General features: G+C 37.9%; 2 protein-coding genes across 3 annotated transcripts in view; one reads left to right on the forward strand and one right to left on the reverse strand.

Moving 5' to 3' along the window:
• Positions 1-999, reverse strand: part of SH3YL1 (SH3 and SYLF domain containing 1) — a 45,302-nt gene extending 44,303 nt beyond the window's left edge. The window contains exon 1 of the mRNA XM_051614906.1: positions 921-999. Coding sequence (XP_051470866.1) covers position 921 — 1 coding nt within the window. The 5' untranslated portion in view covers positions 922-999. The remainder of the gene's footprint in view (positions 1-920) is intronic.
• A 216-nt stretch (positions 1,000-1,215) lies between these two features.
• On the forward strand, positions 1,216-20,181 carry ACP1 (acid phosphatase 1). Of its 2 annotated transcripts, none has more exons than XM_051613358.1 (6): positions 1,216-1,315; positions 9,247-9,320; positions 9,429-9,542; positions 13,821-13,882; positions 14,621-14,726; positions 15,611-20,181. In XM_051613358.1, exons 1-6 carry the CDS (start codon positions 1,273-1,275, stop codon positions 15,686-15,688), a joined length of 477 nt encoding a protein of 158 aa, XP_051469318.1. In that variant the 5' UTR covers positions 1,216-1,272; the 3' UTR covers positions 15,689-20,181. The 2 variants fall into 2 exon arrangements, with proteins under 2 accessions (XP_051469318.1, XP_051469319.1); XM_051613359.1 differs by lacking the exon at positions 9,429-9,542 and adding an exon at positions 9,598-9,711.
• The last annotated feature ends 657 nt before the right edge of the window (positions 20,182-20,838 follow it).

The following is a 20,838-nucleotide window of genomic DNA, read 5'->3' on the forward strand; positions in this document are numbered from 1 at the left end:
CTCCTGACACCCGCAAGCAGACTGGTGTGACCGCGGAGCGCCGCAGGGCTCTAGGAGGGGAATGCTGGATAGCCAATCCATGTGTCTGATTACCAACCATTTGCATCGCAAATAAAATAAATATTTCAAAATGCAGCTGTTAAAGTGCACTTACCAAAAAAGTGACACATGCAGGCCAATATATAAAGCTGCACAAAAGGAAACACACTATTTTTTCCATTCCGCAGAAAACATGCTATACGTAAGCTTTTCGAGTTTTAACAGTTAATTAGTTGGTCCATTTGAAAGTCACAGATTTGGCACAAAATTTAGAATATGGCACTTCTGCTGAACTTCCAAAGTGTCGCATTTTGACGGCACAGGCAAACAAGTCTTAAAAGCAGCAGAGGAATCCAGTCCCGGCCACACCCTGCCACCGTGGGGCCGCGGCAGCTTTACAAAACAGCCTTACAGGTACACGGGATATCCCAACAGATGAAGCCAGATAAAAGAAAACAAACAAAAAACAACCAACCAACAAAAAGCTCAAACAACACCACCACCACCCCAAACAACAATCAACAACCAACAAAAATACTCAAGCTCTCCTGGAAAACGAAGCGCGCGTGTGCTCAACCTCACCAGCAGCCCGGCAAGGCCAAGGCCAAGACCGTATTCGATGCTTCGTTCAATTTCAGCACCACATGCTGCAACTTTGGGCGGGAAGGGACATGAAAGGGAAGCGCCCGGCTGCTCCCCCGGCCGCGGCCGCCCCGGCGGCTGGCTGGACAGAAGCCCGGCAGCCCGGGAGGGAGAGGAGGGGGCGACAGGCAGGACAGAGCGGGCCATCGCCGCAGCGGAGGCCGCCCCGCTGGCAGCCGAGCAGGGCGGGAGGCGTCCCCGCGCTGCGGAGCCCTCCTGCCCCCCGCGGCGATACTCACTGCTGCCCGAGCCCGGCACCCGCGCTCCCCGCTGCGCTCCCCGCTCCGCTCCGCCGCCCTGGGCCGCACCTGCTGCAGGTGAGGCGGGCGGGGCCGGGGCAGCCGCCAACCGCCTGCCGGCCGGCCTGCCTGCCTCCCCCGGGCACGCCTGTGGCGCCGTCCCGTCCCCACACCTCCCCCTCCGCCCCCCGCTTATACACGGGTGCTTGGCAGAGTTTCATGGTTTGCCCCTTTTTTTTTTTCTCAAATCAGGCAAAAAAGATAGCCGGCTGTAACAGCCGGTGCCGTAAAGCGAGGCGCAGGCGGCGCGACAGCTGAGAAGGCCCCTTTCCTTGGTGGCTGGGGAGCGAAGATGGCGGCGGGGGAGGTGAAGTCGGTGCTCTTCGTGTGCCTCGGTGAGCGGGGCGAGGGGCGAGGCCGGTCTTTTCCCACCCTCCTCCCGCCGCTTCTTCGGGCGGGGGTGCAGGAAGCGCGGTGAGGCGGGGGCCGCTGCTACCGGAGCGAGCCCGGCCGGCGGGGCTGCGGGCGGGCCTGCTCAGGGAGCTGCAGGCGTCCGGGCCCGGGCTGGCGGAGCGACACCGGCCGTGCGGGGCGGCGCGGCGCGGATCCGGTACTGATAAACGCGGCGGTTGTGCGTGGGGCAGGGCGGCTGCTAAAGACGCACAGACCAACGCGAGCTCTTAAATAACTCCTGCTCCTCAAGAGCAGCCCTTGGTGATGGCCGTGAACATCTTCCTGAACCGGGCTGCTCGGTGCTTAGGGAGGAGGGAATGGAGGAGCCGCCGGCAAGTGTCCTGGCGCCGCCTGTCTCCCTGCAGCCGTGTCGCCTGGAGGCGGTTTGCAGTTCTGGGCACCTGACAGGGAAAAGGGAGAGAAAACGGTGACAGGAATGGCTGAAGTTAATGGAACTAAGGGAGGGGAAGAAGAGGGGAAATACGTTAGGACTTCTAAGTAAGAAAATAATTTGATGCAGGGTGGAGATGATTTTGAGGTGTGAAACAATGGCAATGATGAAAAGGAATGAAAAGAATATGCCTTTTTGAAGAGCTACCTAAAAGAAGAACTAGGAAACGTGTTTGGGTTGGAGGGGTTTTTTGTTGTTGTTCTTGTTTGTTTGTTTGTTTGTTTGTTTTTTAAAGATACTCTATGCATTTAAGTTGTGAACTCGTGTAACAAAAAGTTATAGAAAACGGGAATGTAAATCGGATCAGAAAGGGTTTGGATGCTTTCCTGAAGCTTAAAACAGTCGATTACTGATAAGCAAGATGATAATCTGCATCTTCACAACCAACAAATTTCTAGCCTGAGGCCATGGATTATAGGGCTGTGCCCCATTTTGTATATCCTTCCTCTAAACATCAGCTTTTGCTCTGTTTTGAGGATAAGCTAGATGGCTCTTTGCTCTGATCTAGGCAGGCTTTTAATATCTGCTTCCTAGCCCTTATAATCTTACCTATGTGCTGAGAATTGATCTCTGAATCCCTGGCATTTTGCCAATTTTGTTACAAAACCACTGTTTTGTATATGTTTTTTTTGCTGTCGGCTTTTGTGTTGTAATAGGAAAAATGCACATTAGTTGAATAGCAAAACAAGAGTTTAATTATGTGAAATCTGCTCTCATGTTTACCTTAGCGTAAAATCGGTCCCCTCATAATGATTTAGAGAAACTATTCTTTATTAAGGGGTTATCAGTTGCTGTATGTTTTGGAGCTGTGGCCTAGACAAGCATTTTTATAGAAAACCTTCTAATTAATGTGCATCCTTCTTTCCATATACTGTGTTTCAAAGGCAGTAGTAATCTTCACAAAATGGTTCATATGTATCTATCAGCCTGTAAATCCATGATGGTGATTTGCACTGTAACAAGATCCTAATCCAGCCAAGTCTATGAGGAAGTGTTCTTAGTGGAAGATAATAACTTAGGTATGGAGTGAAGTTATCAATATGAAGCTTGAGGAAAAGGTGAACAAGTCAGGACCAATATTAATGGAGTAGATTTTTTTTTTTCTTAAAATGCTGTCAATACCTTTTAAATTTTGTCTTTTCTGTTAGTATGTTATGGTTATAAAAATGTGTTATGGTGGTTAAAAATAAACTATAATGGTATGTGGTGTGTGACACAAAATCTAATTGACATGATAAGCACTTTTTTTTTTTCCAGTCAAATATGTACTGTTTTCAGTTAAGTTTTGAAGGTAACTTGTTTCTTTTTTCTGTTAGAAGTTTGCATGCTTTTTGTTAGTCTTGAAGAGGGATACTTATGCCTTAATACATTTTTTTCCTCCTAAATTTTATTAGAAGTAATACCTGTGGTTATTGCTGAGAACAGTACTAAACAGATTCCTAGAACTGCATGTATCTATTCTATTCTGTGCTGATTAATGAAGCACATTAATTCCAAAGTTTGCCACATTCAGTGAAGGCTGATCCCTGAAAGTACAAGCCTGCATAAAAAAATAAATTTTCTTTCTATGTTATGTTCAAAGAAACCTATTACTGAAATATCTCCTGGCTGTGTTTTTTGTTTGTAATGAGATAAACAGATATTCATTTCACAACAAAATACAGTCTAGTTAATGAGCATAACCACGTTAATGATAAGAGTTCCTCATCACTGAGAAATAAATGAAGCACCCAGCAGCATATGTAATTACAGTATATGAAAAAGCACCAGGGCATTTTTTGTTTTCCTCTAAGGCAGAGGATGGAGGTGAACAAAAATGCATTTTTCTCTCTTTACACTTATATAGCTAATCTAATTAATGACTGAGCTGCAGAAATGAGCTTAATGTGATGCTGTATTACATAAGTCAGCCTCTTTCACTCTGATGACTTGTCCATTATAACATAACAAGCTGCATGGGTATCTTACTCCTTTGTGTATGGAGATACAGTTGTAAGACATTTCATAGAATCATAGAATCACAGGGGTTGGAAGGGACCTTGAAAGATCATCTAGTCCAACCCCCCTGCCAGAGCAGGGTCACCTAGAGTACATCACACAGGAAGGCGTCCAGGCGGGTTTTGAATGTCTCCAGTGAAGAAGACTCCACAACCTCCCTGGGCACCCTGTTCCAGTGCTCTGTCACTCTCACAGTAAAATTTTTTTTTCTGATATTCACCTTAAACCTCCTATGCTCCAATTTGCATCCATTGCTCCTTGTCCTATCGCTGGTCATCACTGAAAAAAGCTTAACTCCATCTTCCTGACACTCACCCTTTACGTATTTGTAAACATTGATGAGGTCGCCCCTCAGTCTCCTTTTCTCCAAACTAAAGAGACCCAGCTCCCTCAGCCTTTCCTCGTAAGGGAGATGTTCCACTCCCTTCATCATCTTTGTGGCTCTGCGCTGGACTCTTTCAAGCAGTTCCCTGTCCTTCTTGAACTGAGGGGCCCAGAACTGGACACAATACTCCAGATGCGGCCTCACCAATGCAGAATAGAGAGGGGGGAGAACCTCTCTTGACCGACTAACCACACCCTTTCTAATGCACCCTTTGAACGGTAAGCAAAGTGGTTTTGGCTGGGTCCTCACAAGTGCTGCTTATGAACCCGCTGAATGTGAGTATTGCCATCAGAGAGCTAGGCTTCATAAAATAATTTCTAATATGGCAAGGTATTGAGTATGAGGAAATTAGGTTACAATTACAGAGATATTTGTGTTTTGCCTAGTTCAGTTGTCACCACCCATTATATGCATTTAGATACAGCCAAATACAATTGACTCTTCTCCCAAGTAAATAACAATAGGACCAGAGGAAATCGCCTGAAGTTGCTGCAGGGGAGGTTTAGGTTGGATATTAGGAAGAATTTCTGTACTCAAAGAGAGTTCAGGCAGTGCAACAGCTTGCCCAGGGAGGTGGTTGAGTCACCATCCTTGGAGGTAGTCAAGAAATGTGTAGATGTGGCACTTCGGGGCATGTTCTAGTGACTGAGGTTATGGGGTTTTTTGTGGGTGTGTTTTGCTGGGTGTTGGGGTTTTTTTTGTGCTCATGGTTGGACTTGGTGATCTCAGAGGTCCTTTCCAGCCATGAAAATTGTGTGAGTCTGTGAAATACAACAAAGGAGAAAGGAGCACCAGAGGAGGTCAAGTAGGAAAGGTGAAGTGTAGATAACATTTAGGGAAAATATGGTTCAACTCCAAGGAGTAAGATAGTCTCCCTATGAATATTTTTGTGATATTTTCGCCTTCATTCCCCAGTTATGTCTGTCAGTCCATAACTTAGAAAATAGTTTGCATCTGTGGGGAACTTTGACAAAGCCTGGCAACACAGATGTGGGATATAAAACTGGACATGAAGTGGTTAGAAATTATAGTGGGAAAGGGATGATAACTGGAAACGGACTAAAGTTTGCTTATGTCAGTAAGGTAAGATAGGGCTTTACATTAATGATATGATGAACGGTAACAGTGACAAGGAGTAGCATGGGTCAACAGAGTTAGGATGTAAATACTATTGTAGGGTATGTGGAGAAAACAGCTTCTGTTAAGTAAGTTCTGGGATTCTCTCCAGAGTCGCCAGTAACAGACTTTAATGGTTCTTGCTGTTTCATACTAGTGTTAATACTTCTGGTAATATCTGGAATATGTCATCATGGAAGACATTAATTTTTAAGTCACAAACACGTGTTTGTTCAAAAATAATATAACTGCAGTTTTTAGTTATTGCTAGAAGTGGTAGCTAATGTACTTAATCGGTCAATGGTCATGGTGCCATTCATTGTGGAGTTTGATATCATATAAGCAAAGGTGATATTTATGGTATTTATTTTCAGTAGTGAGAAGGTTATAGAAGAGTGAAAATTTGAAATGACATTAAATCCAGGTAAAGCAGAAGGTTAAACAAATTTTAAAAGCCATGAAGGATATATTTCAAAAATACTATTTTGAAATTCTGGGAACTAGTTAATTAGTAGGACCACCAGTATTAATCAGTATTTATTACTGAAAATCTGAATGTAGAAATTAAACTTACTGTTCACGCACAAGTTGCACAGGATCATTCATAGAGCAATAATATTTTACAGGAAGAAGTGGATGACCTCAGCAGCTGGTGTAGTGGAAACAGAATTTAATAGTTTAAAAAAAAGACTTAAAGGTTACCTATTTGAAGCAACAGTGAAAGAGAGGGCACGGCCAAATTAGGAGTAGGGGGTTATGATCACAAATTTGATACTCATGAAGGTCGTAAGTGTGATTGTAGAACTTATCTCAGGTTATTTTCAAAAGACTAAAGTAAATATTTCTGAGTTGCTTTTTTTTCTTTTATAAAATAAATTGGTAAAAATTTTCAATGCATTGTAGTCTGTGGTTTTATTTGTTAGTATTCAAGAAAAATGAATACAAATCAGGGCAAGTGCAGAGTTGGCTTAACTGGAGTGATTAGATAAGGGTCAGCTAATTTCATGGGGAGACTTGAGAGCCTGGTTTGTTTAGTTTAGCACAGCTATGCTTGACAAAGGTTCTGTATCTGTTGAAGGAAAGAAGGATTTTTAAGATACTGCTGTTAACCAAGATCAGATGAGCACAGACTTCCAAGAATAAGTATTAAGTGGGAATTGGAAGGTTTCTGGCAGGAAATTAGTATCTGGAATAGCCTTTTAAGATAATTGATGCTTTTTAAAAGAGAGCTTGATGTGTTTGTAAGGGAAGTGATGCTGTATATGCCTGCAGTATCAAAGGATTTGGCTCATTGATTATGAATGTTCTTTTCTGTCTGATGTGCCATGTTTCCTCTGTTTCCTAATAAAATAGTATTGTTTAATGCTTCACCTGCTTACTTAATTTAAGAAGTTTTATTTTTTAATTTATTACCATATTTAACATTTTTGTAATTAATAAGTACTAACTTATTTTATCGCTTAATTTATAAATAAAACAAACTTTTTCCAGCCTTATTTTTCTTCCAAGACTGATTTAGTTTTTCTGCTTGGAATAAATTAGTTCAAACAAAGGAACTTCTCCTGGAAGATCTACTGCCATCAAAATTCACTTGATGTTCCAGCAAGATCACTTTCTCCGTGGTCAGCCAGTTCTTTTTTTTCCCATTTAGTGATGTGATGTTATCCAAAATTTTGACAACAAATTTGTATTACTTCAGTGCTTCACTTCCCACTTTGTTGTTGTATGTTTGTTTTTTTTTTTTTATAGTTGGCATGAATGACAGCAAGTTACTAAATGCTGAGATCACAGCAGCTTCTTTCTCTTTAGCAGTGAAGTATCTACCTTGATGTATTGTTTGAAAATACAGGCATGAAAATGAGGTTAAGTGACTGACTTGAAATTATTTTTTTTTTTGGCTGCTGGAAATTTAGCTTTGTTCATGGGCATTTCAGCTTTTTTTGTTGATGGAGATTCGGAAATAATTTAACGTAGTGAAGAGTGATTTATTTAAAAGTATAGAAATCAGTGTTGTAATTTGCGATATTTTATACTTACCTGCTCAAAAGTCAAAGATGAGCAGATTCTCTTTCATGTAAAGTAAAGAATTGTTTGTACAATTTATTGTGAATCTGGGTGGCATGTGAAATATTGTGAAGTTCCGTCTAGTTACTCAGAATCTCTGAAGGACAAAAAGGTAGGAAGAGTTCAAGTTATAGTCATATAGACTTTTTATTATTGTTGAGATGTTTTCTTCTTTTTCAAAGAAGATGTATTTTTGCATGTACGTTTGAGACATCTACTGTAGATGATTAAATTAGCTACAGCTTCAGCGGTGGAGCAGAAATGCTGTAGATCCATTGTTTCTACTTTTTATAGGAGCACTATTTTGGTGTTGAAATAGGTTCTTAATGAAAATAAGGTCAGATCATGTGGCTAGTGAAATTGGAGGCTATTGGAAAGGAAGACTGTCTACATATTTATATAATTAAGTACCCTAACTGTTTGTTGGCTGATTGACAGCATTTCAGCTTTGCCATCAGCAACATCTTGTTCCTAATCCTTCATGTTTTGGGCCCCGTGAAATTTGGAAGGTGTATTTTCTTGAGATGTATTCAGTACTTGTGTAATTGATTTATTCTTGTGGGGTTTGGAATTGCTATCTGGAAGCTGCTCTTGATGAGGGTTCAGTTTGACCTGCAGTAACTTCACTTTAGTGGTCAGAAGCATTTCTACTACAGATAGCTCAGCCATTTCACTACTTTGGTTCCACAGTGGTGGTGACTGTGTTTTGGAATTGTCCAAAAGTTTTTGTTAACAGGTAAGTAGTAATGTAAACACTGCAGGCAAATATTCATGATTCTCCAGTAAAGCATTAGTTAAAGTTTCCTAGCAGATAGAAAGATTCTTTGCTACCATGTAAATTCTGTATTTTTGCCTAGATTTCTGTGATCATGTATTCTTTGTGGAGGAGAAGAAAACAGCGGTGTGTTTACATAATATTCCTCCTATTTGTTCTTATAAGTTACGTCTTTTCATACAATATACATTTCAAGGACTTACGGATAGTATAGAATCATAAAAAGATTTGGGTGGAAAGGGACCTTCAATCAAAGATCATCTAGTCTTAACTCCCCCTTCCATGTAAAGGGACATCTGTCACTACTAGGGCAGGTTGCTCAAAGACCCATCTAGCCTGACCATGAAAACTTCCAGTGATGGGGCATCCTAACTTCTCTGGGTAACCTGTTCCAGAGTCTCATCACCCTCACAGTTAAAAACTTTTTTCCTTATGTTCAATACAAATCTACCTTCTTTCAGTTTAAAACTGTCACCCTTTGTCTCATTACTACAGCTCCCGTTATACAAAGAATAGCAGTAAGATCTCTCCAGTCCTTTTCTTCTCCAGGCTGTACAACACCAGTTCTCACTCAGAGATGTTCCATCCCTCTAATTGTTTTTGTGCCCCTCCTCCGGACCCTCACTAACTGCTCCGTCTCCTTCCTGTGTTGAGGGCTCCAGAACTGCACACAGTACTGCAGGTGGGGTTTCACCAGAGTAGAGTAGAGGAGGACAATCACCTCCTTTGACCTGCTGGCCATGTGTCTTTTGATGCAGCCCAGGATTTGGTTGGCTTTCCAGGCTGCAAGTCCACACTGCTGGCTCATATCCAATGTTATACCCACTGGTATCCCAAGTCCTTTTCTGCAGGGCTGCTCTCAACCCCTTCATCCCCAGCTTCTATTGATACTGGAGATTGTCCCAAACGAGATGCAGGACTCCGGGTTTCCACTGTTACAGAATCTTTTGGGTTGTAACAAGATAAGCTTTCCACATTCTACCTAAGTAATTAAAAATCTTTGATCTGTGCTGATGAAACTGCACAATTGCTGATTTTTTGTTTTAATTGTCTGAAATTTCACTTTAATCTCCCATTTCTATAGGAAACATTTGTCGCTCTCCAATAGCTGAAGCCGTTTTTAGAAAACTGGTAACTGATGAAAAACTTGAAAATAAGGTAAGCTGTTTATTTCTGTTCCTGCCTAACAAAGTGTCTCATAGCCAGTTAATAGAAATATAAGCAGTGAGAAAGGAAACATAAAAATATGAATTTGTTTTTCTGTAGTGGAGGATAGACAGTGCAGCGACATCTACCTATGAAATAGGAAGCCCTCCTGACTATCGAGGACAGAATTGCATGAAGAAGCATGGCATTACCATGAATCATATTGCCAGGCAGGTACTGTACTTCAATTTTCTTTAAATGTGCATATGTATTTGTTTTGTTGTTACAGTGGATGACAGACAGTGCTGCTGTTTCAGACTGGAACGTGGGGCGCTCCCCAGATGCAAGGGCTTTAAGCTGTCTAAGAAATCATGGCATTGAGACAGCACATAAAGCACGGCAGGTAGAAGAGAGTATCTTTTCTTTCTTATCCATACCCGTGTTTTGTTTAGCCCTAACCATTACAATCACAGAAATCATTTGACCAATGCATGGTTAAACATCCAGTGATAAATACTGTGTGCAGTTTTTCAAACAATTCCAAGGTGGTCTGACTCTTCTAGTTGAGGTTAGTGAGCTTCTTTTTTATTGACCTTCATTGAAAGTATAAGTAGGAAGCCTTGGAGTGGTTTCTGCCTTATAGAAAAATCCTGCCTTCAAATGCTTAATATCTTGGGCACTTTTCAGAAACATTTTTTAATCCGTTTAAAAAATGGTCTCACACCAGTCATCTGTGATGCTACTTTCAGCAAGGAATTGTCTTTTTATATAGCAGGTCCAAAAAGAAGTAAAATACCTGCTCACTCATCAGAAAAAGTTTCTGCTCTTGCATGAAGATCTTTTAAAAAAATGTAGAGTGCTAAATTAGAATGAAGGCACTCAACCCAAGATTAGTAGCATGATTGATAGTAACTTCAGAGGAAAACTTAGCTTTTAAGCATTCTTAAGTCAAAGACAGGTTTGTCACTTAGTGAAATCCTCTTAGTTTTACCAGAACTCATCTCACTTTTCATTTAACAAAATGTCTATTTCCATGCTGCATTCCAGAAAGATTGGAAATAAATGTGTCTGTATCTGTTTAAATCAGACACGCAAATTAATGCACATAACTTGCTTCAGTTAACTGTTCTGTGGATATAAGATATTCCTTGAGGGCTCGACCTTTACTTATCTTGAGTTTATGCCACTAGTGCTTGTACTGACAAAAAGATCAATTAGTCTTGTTATTATCTTCTACTTCAGTTCCCTTCAGGATATTATTGTACCGTACTGGGGTCATATTTACTTTCTTAGCTTTCAAAGACTCTATGTTGAGTTTCTTAACTTTTTAAAATAAATTCCCTCAATTAGTCAATTGCCATCTGCTGACCTCTCCTGCTATTAATCTCTGTTATATAATAAGACAAACAGGATTGAGCACAACGTCATTTCACATTTTCAATGTTTTACTATTAGAATAATTACTGGAAGAAGTCTGTTGTGATCTTTTTACAAGTTCTGGATTTACTAGTTATCAGTGCTAACAAAGCATTATTTATCATTATACAACCTAAATGGTACTGAAACTAATGTCAGTGTTTAAGTCACAGTAATGTAACGGTTGTGTTCTTAAAAGATAAGCCTTGGAAACTTAAGAACTGTTCTTGGGTATTTACTGGAGTGGTTTATGAGCAGATAAAAAAAAGGAAAGCATCCAAAACCAGTTGATCCTCTGTTTTGAAACAAATCTATATATCCTCCTTTTGCAAAGAGGGAATGGAAATACTGTAATGAAGACATTTGCTGGTATATTTTGGCAAATGAAGAGATTTTTAAAGCAGAAGAACCTAAAATGTTCTGTATATGGGGAGAGAAAATTAGCAAGAATGAGACAATAAAATAAAAGACTTAACAGGATGAAAATTTTCTGAAACATCCCAAGACAAGCAGTTTCTTTTAAAGAAAATTTTCAAATCCACAAACTACAGGTAACTATTCATTTTGCACTGATGTTAAATATGCAACTCCAATATTTTTTTCAAACTTCTGTCAAATGGTCTGTGCTGATTCTCTGAACTGTGAACCTGATACGGTTTGTAGTACTTCTGTGAAGAGAGGGACTCAACAGAGTAGAACAGGACTTCTCAAAGTGATCGTGGTAGTACCAGTGGAAGTGTACTTGTTACACTATCAGAGACAAACTAAGCAGAGAATTTTGCATGTGATTTGTTTCAGGACAAAGTAAGAGAGATTTAATACAGAAGTTGCAGAAATAGAGGAGGAATTTATCTTCTGTTGCCTTCAAAATACTGTCAGAAGATGACTACCTCATGTAATTATCCTCTTCACTCCTGTGGAAAACTGTTATCCACACAGTGAAAGGCACTTTCTTTCATGTAATTTTTGCGTAATTATGATAACCATGGGTTCTATCTTTTTTTATTCAAAACGCATATAAACGGTGTAAGAATGATTTATGTAAGAGTGACTGTTAAATCGGTTGCACCCTATTATCATATACAATGGTTAAGAGAATTTTAAAAGAAAAGTGAAGTATAAAAAGAAAAGTGCGTATTTATATATAAAATCAAAGAGTTTGTTAACACTTCAGTTGATGGTAGGTTGCTGTATGTTAATACACCCGTTGAAATTCTCTAAGCTCTTAGTCTTCATGCACAAAACAGACGGGTATTAATAAGTTCTACTTTTATTCATGCTGAGGCCAAAATTGATTTCTGTGTGACTCATACTGTGCATTTGCCTTAAATATGAAATTGAGATTAGAGGAAGGCTGTATTAAACAGTTTCACAACTGGATAAATTTGAGGACTATTGCTTCTCTTTGGTTTTTAGACAGAGAAAAGGAGATTTCCCTTCTGTAAACAAAGAGAAATGTTCAACAAATAAATTGGAATTATTATGTTTCTCCATTGAAGGTCTTTGATAATGGTTAGATGCAATTTTTTAATGTAAAGTTACTGTTGTCTAGGTCGTTCCATCCAAAGTTGACTACTTGTGCTCTCCACTATTCTTCTCAAAATGTACCTAAATTTTTATCTTCGCTGGAGTTTGCTCAATTAAAGGTTTTATATCTGGTAATACTGTGGGGCTTAAAGAGCACTAGGAATCTTGTTTATAGGGCTTAATTTTGCAGCTGTGTTAGTGCTGGTGCAGAGGGTAGTAACTGTCAAGTTGTCAAGTATACAGAGAGTGTGGGAAGTGTGGCAGGTGTGTTTTTCCTTTTCACTGGTTTTTATTTTATCCTTACGTATTGTCTACAAAAAAATCCATGCTTATATATTTTTCTAGGGGCCAGTGTTTAGCTGTGTAGAGCAATCAGAAGCAGCTTGTAGAGGTACTGCTTAGAGTTGCCAAGAAAACAAGAGCTATTTCACTGCAAAAATATTTTCATAGGTCAAAGGCACTGCATGAATACAGCAAATATTTTTACAGTGAAAATAAAGTCTGCATTAGTTTTCATTATTAACCCTTTCTTATCAAGTGCTTGCCTCCCCCTTTTCAGTTCTCCCTGTGTGTAATGTTCCTTTTATGGCATTAATCTGGTGAGAATTTCTGTCGGGCTTTTCCTACTTCTGTTGTGGAAGCTTAATCAGTATCTATTTGCTGTTTGCACAAAAAATAAGTGAGTTTTTTTTTGTAATCTAAACCTTTTTTTTAATATGGAAATAATTTTTACAAGCTAAAGCTCTGACTTACAGGATAATATGTTTTGGCTTTTTATCTGTTCACTTGCTTACTTACTTCTCTAGCCCATCCATCCCAGAGATGCCAGAAAAACTGGTACTGAACAAACATCTGCAATGTTTGCTCTCTGACTCTGAACTTGGATCTTTGAATTTAGTTAATATTCATTTTTAGGAGTCAGCAAGCTACAGGGAAGAAAAAGAGCAGACGGTATGATAGTAGAAAGATGTACAATAGATCTCAGTTTTTTTCACATCATACCATAAATTTGGTGAACTTACATGACCTAAAATACTGTGAATGCATTTGCTTTTAAGAGATCTTAACTCATACCATCATACTTCAGCTTTGAATTTCGTTTGGTATCTTTTTCTGTACAGTGACAAAATTTCTAGATTGGAAGTTATTGAAACTGATTCCAAGGTACCTGCATTTTTGTTTTCCTATCGATCAAGTAGTTTGTCTTCATTTTTATTGCATGGTTTCCACAACTGGAAACCTGCTTTAGTTTTATTAACTGGAAAGCATTCAAAATGTCACTGGTAATGATGTTCTAAGTTGATGCATGAGGTTTTTTTGTTTTAAAGAAGTATTGGTAAAATAGCTAACTTGGGTTTTTTTTAGTAAAATTTGCAGAAATGGATAGTCATGGCAGAGAACATTTAAAATGCCTTAAGTTACTCTAAAAGTTGATGAAGGTACACAGTTTTATTCTTTCCACCTGTGCCTCTTAATGAATCAGAACTGCTAAATTTGAAAACACTTTTTTCCTCCCTTTTTATAAATCAAACACAGTTTGTAGACTAAATAACATATTTTTAATTCTAGGTTACTAAAGATGATTTCCAGACCTTTGATTATATACTTTGTATGGATGAGAGCAATCTAAGGTAATGTATGAAGAAACGGAACAAAATTCATATGGATTACTTGTAGTCATGTCTCACAAGTCAAGCTGTCACATCTTACTGCTTAGCTAGTCTTGGTTGTTTTGTACCATCATAAAAACAAGATTGCCTCCTTAATAGGAGGCAATGTAGAAGAAAGGATGTGACAACTGATTAAATGTTAATAGTATGTCAAAGGGAAGAAAGGTCCTGCTCACCAATTTACCATTTTCTGTTTACTGGATGTAGTAGGGCTTCACAAGAGTTAGAGGCAGTATTGAGAGAACTTGCAGCATACAGATTTAAACCACTGGTTCTGAACGGGTGGGCAAAGCTTACCTGTACTTCTGGGAAAATATCTAGATAATTTTAATTATTTTTGTTCAATATAAGCTAAAGGTGGATATTGAAAGTACTAATGACTGATTTGAGGAAGAAGCTGATAAGCTTAGTGTTACAAAGTTCTGTTAAGCTGTAGGTTCAGTGCCTGACTGCTTATTTATTCTCTGAAATAAGTTTATGTATATGTCATACTCATTTAAAAAAAAACAAACAAAAAACACAACAAAATTCACAAGAAACAAATGAAAGCAAGCAGCAGCATAGAGATTCCACAGAATTGACTGAGTCCAGATGTTTATTATTTTCCTGTGTTCTCAAGAAACAGTCATGAGCATTGCATGCTGATGCCAAAAAAGTTCTGAAGAAAAATGAATGAGAAAATTTTACTCTCTTTTACAGAGATCTGAAAAGGAAAAGTAACCAAGTTAAAGACTGCAAGGCCAAAATTGAACTACTTGGAACTTATGATCCACAGAAACAACTTATCATTGAAGATCCATACTATGTGAGTCTAAGAAATTCTTTGGGTGGTTTGATATAAAAATGGTGTATATAAAGCATATAATCTTTCTAGATCCCACAGCTGACAAGTGACGCATAATCTAATGTTACACAAAGCCAACTGTAAACTTTTTTTTTTAATTACTTAACAAAACATTATAAAATATTTGGGTAGGAAAGGAAAACAAACATCTTTATGCTTATAAGAATTAATTACATTTCATAGTGCATTGTGCCTTTATTTTCAATATTGGATGAAGCCCTGGCTGGCCTGCCTCCTTGCAAAGAAGATGTAATCAGGAAAGACGAAGGCAAAGACATGTACAGAGATGGTCAAAGAATTGGAATAATATCAGCCAAGAGTAACCAGTTAGATGAAGATTTTTCAGTTTAGGAAAGAGAATTGGATGAAGATAGCTTTCTATAAAATCTTGATATCATAGGAAAAGGTGAATAAGGATTTTCTATTTATTACCCAAGAAGTAGAAAATATCAAATGGCATTAGTGGGAAGTGGATTCAAAACAAAGAAGTGGAATGTTGTGGGTTTTTTTCCCCACACATTACTTTATTAAACTGAAACTCAACATGACAGGTTACTGTGAACGTAAAGAAGACTCAGGAGGGCACAAAAAGGGAATGTAGGAGATAAGCAAAGGAAAGTTCATTCCAGGACTATTGAATACAAAGTCACAGTGTTTGGCTGTGGAAATTCCTGAGCTGCAGGTAGTAAATTAGGGGGAAATATGCCAAAACTTTCTCCAAGTATTTGTATTGTTTTTCTTCTCTAATGTGAGTTATTTGCCATAACTGACAGCAGGAAAGTAGTTTGCAAAAATTTTTTGAGCCAGTATTGCTATTCTTACATTCTTCTGTGTTTTTTTTCTAGGGTAATGAAAAGGACTTTGAAACTGTTTACGAGCAGTGTGTTAGATGCTGTAAAGCATTTTTGGAGCAGTCTCATTAATGCTTCATCATTTTATTTCTAAAATAAAATAATTAGCTTCTCCTGAAATATGTAAGGTTTACTTGATTGATGTATTTAAATTGTAAAGTCATGCCTCAGTAGGTTCAAAACTTTTTCAGTTTAATTTTATATTTTAGTTTTTCTGTCATTAATTAAAATACAGAAAAGTTTCAGTTGGATTAGATGATCAACTATTTTGTCACACATCAGTGTTATAATAAAGTATATCTTCCAGAATAAATTTATCTGTAAACTCTTTCAGTGCTTTCTCACAAGCACTGCAAAAGTAACATCTTGCTTCTTTATGTTCTGTAATAACTAAACTGAGGTCTTCTCATTGTGCCCTTAGTGAGCTAATTGAAATCAACTTACATTGGGAGCCTGTGAGAGAGTAGTTCATGCATGACAATTCAGGCTTGTCCTCCTAGCATCATTAGACAGCCTTTGGACTGAAGCTGTTTCCTGTCAAGCCTTCTAGAGTACAAGAACCGCCTGCACCCAGACAGACATTGCTCTGAGCACTACTTCAGAGCTTAAGTAGGCAAAGCCTCTGTATGTGTTTGTGCCATCTGGAGCCTGTGGAAGTGGGTTTTTGTATCAGTTTTGCTCAGTTATTCAAAAAGGAAATTATTTTTGTTCCAGTGCATTTTTACACTAATTAAGATGAACTCAGTTCGGCAATAGTGATACCGGACTTGTCTGGCTAGTCTTCCTTTGGTCTAATGGTCAATTCCTAGCTCACTAGTATAAGTACATGTAAGATAGCATTTACTTTGAGGACAGAACAGGTCAGTTTAAAAGCCTAAATGTAAAATGTGAATTTTATATCTCATAGTAATAAAATAACTAAAATCCATGCAATATAATCAATGTGAATCTGCTATAATCTGAGTTCCTCTGTGGGTGTCAGACCATACTTTCAGATTTACTCAGGAGAATGGATAGCCTGTCAAAAGTGATCTCTGATGGTATAGTTCAATATGAGGACAGTTCCTCTGTAATATAATACAAAGTTAACAGAAGGCCACTAAGTAGAAAGTGCTGCTCTTGGACAAAAATTGAATGCTTTGTAAAAATCCATGTCTTTTTGTCTGAACGTCACCATTCATTTCTGCCTTAGAAATGTAAATGTACTGAGATCAGTCATGTAACTGATACCATTAAAATTTTCCTTTTTTGAATAATACAAACACTCGTATGAACTAGCATTATCACATTATCTGTAAAACTGGATCTGTAAAACTTGCTTTCTTACTTATTTGGCCTTGTTTTTGCCTCTGTCTGTCTTCCAAACTGGTAGTGTAGCCTCTGTGTTTGTCACCCAGTCTCCCTTCTGGAAGAGGGATGCATTTTGACAGAGAACCCTGTTACTCCTGGGAATGAAGGAATCCTGGTGTCACTCAGTGTGTGCTGCAGACTGCACAATGGAGATTCAGTTTTCTGGAACTCTTGCTGAAGAACAGCTGTGTTTGTGTTTAGTGAGGTTTCTGTTTTGTGCTAAAATTTCAATCAGACATAAAATTTAAGAACCTGCTTACAAAAAGGCAAGTGGTAGATGGAACACTTAAATACAGACATCAGGACCTTTGTGCATTACTGCATTACGAATAGTTTTGACTTTCAAAGAACAAGCTAGGAATTTGCAAATTAACAGCTGTATCACTTCAGGGACAAGGAGTAATATATATATAGTATTTCAGGTCAGATAAAGCACTGACTGGAAAAAAAAGTATTTTCTATTCCTTTTATGAATGCTTTTACAAATTAAATGATGGAAAATGATGGGCACTTAGGGACAAACGATCTTAAATGTGGGTTTATGCACTAACCTTAGAAGTGCAAGAATTTAGGTGTAATCTAATGTTACTCTCTGCCAGAATTACCATTTAAAATATTCCAGTGAAAGTAAAATAACTCAGAAGATTGAAAATCTAATGATTTGTGCTTTTGCAGTTGTGGCTGAGAAGGAATTCAGCCTACAGCTTTCTATATATTAAAGTTAAGATTTAAAAGGCTTATCTTTGAGCTGCTGGGGTAACAGAAAGGAGATTAAAGGGTATTGTTGTTTACCTTCACTAGGCTTAGAAATCTTCCTGTAATGTGATACTAAGTCAAAACTACTTGTGTTAAATCAAGTTCAGATTTTAAAAGTTTCAGTCTTGAGGTATATACACAGCAAGTAATCTAATCTTAGAAATAATTCACTAGCTCTGTTAGGAGGAAAAAGCTGATCAATTGATTTTATCCTTAGTGGGTTTATTTTGGAGGAGAGGAAGAGAAACACCATGGTATTTTAAAAGAATTTGTGGAATACAAGAATACCAAAGAGGAAGAGCTTTCAGGAAGGACAGTTGCATAGTACCATTATTTGGGTTCCAAGAGAAACAATGAATGTAGGATACATAAATTTTGTACCATACAGATAGGTAAGCTCTTACAGGTTTAAAATACCCCTCATGAAAAATGTAACATTGAATGAGAAAATACAGAACCCACTTCTTTCCCCTCCCCCCCACCTTTTTTTCAGTTTAGATAGTAAGCTTATACCTAAGACTAAAAAAAAAAAATAATAATCTATAGGATAGTTGTATTTACTGTCCAAGCATGCTGACTTCTGTGAAATCTAAAATCTTCCATGGGATTAATTTATTTATACTCATTTATTAAGTCATTAATTGCTGTTTTCCTTTTACAAGGAAATTCTCTATGAAGTTGTTATTTAACCAGATTTCAGATGTCCTACTACAGAAAGAGAGATTTATATTAATTTAAACTCCCATATTAAATAATATGTTGTGATCTGATTTCAGTCAGTGGGAACCACAGGGAAGCATCGAGTTCCACTCAGATGTTTACAGCAGGTGATCATCTATATTAATCCTGTAGCAGTGGATTCCTTTAATTGTCAGGTTTTTTGTATGCATGTGTTACTCTCACTGAAAAATGAAACTTCAGCAGTGAATACTGAAAGTAAATACAATATATGTACTTCTTGTGTACTTAATACAGCCATGTTCTAGGATGGAGTTTTGTTCTTCTGTAATTTTTTTCTTCTAAAGAGCTAGATGCTGAAGACTCTTAAAAGAGTGAATGTAAGTAATCTCAGCTCCAACTATTTCTCAGGGTGGGGATGAGTGTGTTTGTTTTTTGTTTTTGTTTTTTACATTTTGTGGAATGGAGGATAAAATGAAAGCTAAATGGCAATATTAACATAAAAGTACCTGAAGTTCATCTACAGATCACGCACAACATTGTTCCTCCCATTTGAGCCATTTTGACAACTGTATTTAATGTGTGATTTAAGGAAGAAAGGGAAATGTGTATCAAAGCTTCTTGAGTAAGTGTTCACTGACTCCTTAAACATTTTATGATACTAAAATGATTTATTGGACATTGACTGGTTATATTGTCCTTGTTTAACCATTTCTTGTAAAAAAAATAATCAAGTTTATAATGCCATAGAGAATTGGAGCAGCCTTGTGGTCTGGGCATTTTGCAGGGTTGAACCACACGTATCTGTCCATCCTCACAAATGTACAGAGAGTGTCCAAACTACTGGACTTCTCAGAGGTGGGTGTACTTTTATTTCTTACTTTAGTCAACTCTTACTGAAAGGAGGTGTAAGTGTGGATAAATTATAGTAGCTATCAGAAGATAGCTTGTTTATCTGGATTCAGTGAACAGAAAGCAAACTTGAGAACAACTTCATACCAAACACTTTATTACTTATGCTTGTTATTTACAGTATTTACATATTGCACGTTTGCTGGAATGTTTTATACATTTGTTATATAAAGTAAATTAATGGCATTTGTGTTTGTGTACAAAATCCATGCTCCGCTGTCCCAAAAAATATGTTTAGTTGGAATTACATTCCTGTTTGTCATGCAGCTTGTATTTCTAGGGTACAATGTGACCCCAATGCAAGTCTGTTTTAACCAAACTTTTTTAAAATTGCATAAGCATGAAGGATATCAAGTGACCACAAGTACTGTGGAGCCGATCTTTAGTAATTCTAGATATACAAACAAACATTCCTTAAAATTGTAGAATTAAGCAACAGAACATCAATTTTCTTGGTGAAATATTTGTGTTTACGTATTTTTTGGCAGCATTACACATCAGTTGTAAAGTGTGGTTTTAAGTATGGAGCATTAAGTACTACTGGCAGTTACGCTATCTGTAAAGAATGTCAATCTGCAAACTGTTGACAACATACAAAACGCATGTTAGAAGAATTATGGGAAGTAGTCTGTCAATCTGCAAAAATAAATCTCTTGTTCACAATGGAATATGTTATAAAGGTAGTAAGTTCTATTTCCCTGTTGATTTCCAAGGCACTTCTCTTGGTTCTTGGTGTTTCTTTTCTTGGTGGTAACATCTGGTGGGTTAAAAGAGGAAAATTGCCTTTCATCATTTTTGTACTCACATTTGTTTAAGAATGTATTTATCATCTTGAAAATGGTAAATAAAACTGGAGAATCCACTAATAACTTTGGAAAGCTCAGTTTAGTTCATAATCATCCCGACTGCTAAATTACTGCTTTGTTAATCAAGCCTGAAATTTCAGAAAGTGTCACTTTTTGTGCTGGTTCATTTTACATAGACAGATTTGGAAAACATAGTTCTACCTATTGAAAATGTGCTCATAATTATGTTTAGCCTGTTCCTTTGAGCACAGCTGTGAAGTCAAAAACTGAATAAAGATTGCAGAATTCTGTCTAAATGCCTTGGTGTCAGGAAGCTGTTGATGTCCAGTAATATAAATCTGTCAAGGCAAGGTTTGAAGGATCTAGGAAGGACTTGGTTGATGTTTCATTGGGCCCATTAGTGAAGAAATGTGGACTCTATATATAAACAAGAAACAAACAGAAGTAGCTTTCTGATATTTGGTCATATAGCCTCTGGGGGATGTGCAAATATTGAGGCAACACAAACTGAGCAGGAGCTGCAATGGTTCAATTTGCTGCCTATTCAATTTATTCTTCTCAGAGTAGTTTCTTGGAATGAAATCAAAATTATGTCTTTGACACTGGTATTACAATCACTGATATGAAATTACAGGTTTCCACATTGCTTATATATGTATATTGTCTGTACTCTAGAAAACTTAATTCAAATGTTGAGCAGTGCAGATTTCCATGACCCTT

Source organism: Apus apus, chromosome 3 (assembly GCF_020740795.1).
Source record: "Apus apus isolate bApuApu2 chromosome 3, bApuApu2.pri.cur, whole genome shotgun sequence".
NCBI classification, from domain to species: Eukaryota; Metazoa; Chordata; class Aves; order Apodiformes; family Apodidae; genus Apus; species Apus apus.

Bases quoted from the DNA above. Each gene is read 5' to 3' on its own strand.
- ACP1 (XM_051613358.1), top strand. From the start codon at position 1,273: ATGGCGGCGGGGGAGGTGAAGTCGGTGCTCTTCGTGTGCCTCG. The intron at 13,883-14,620 runs GTAATGTATGAA...TCTCTTTTACAG, and splicing joins ATGGATGAGAGCAATCTAAG to AGATCTGAAAAGGAAAAGTA. The intron at 14,727-15,610 runs GTGAGTCTAAGA...TTTTTTTTCTAG, and splicing joins TCATTGAAGATCCATACTAT to GGTAATGAAAAGGACTTTGA.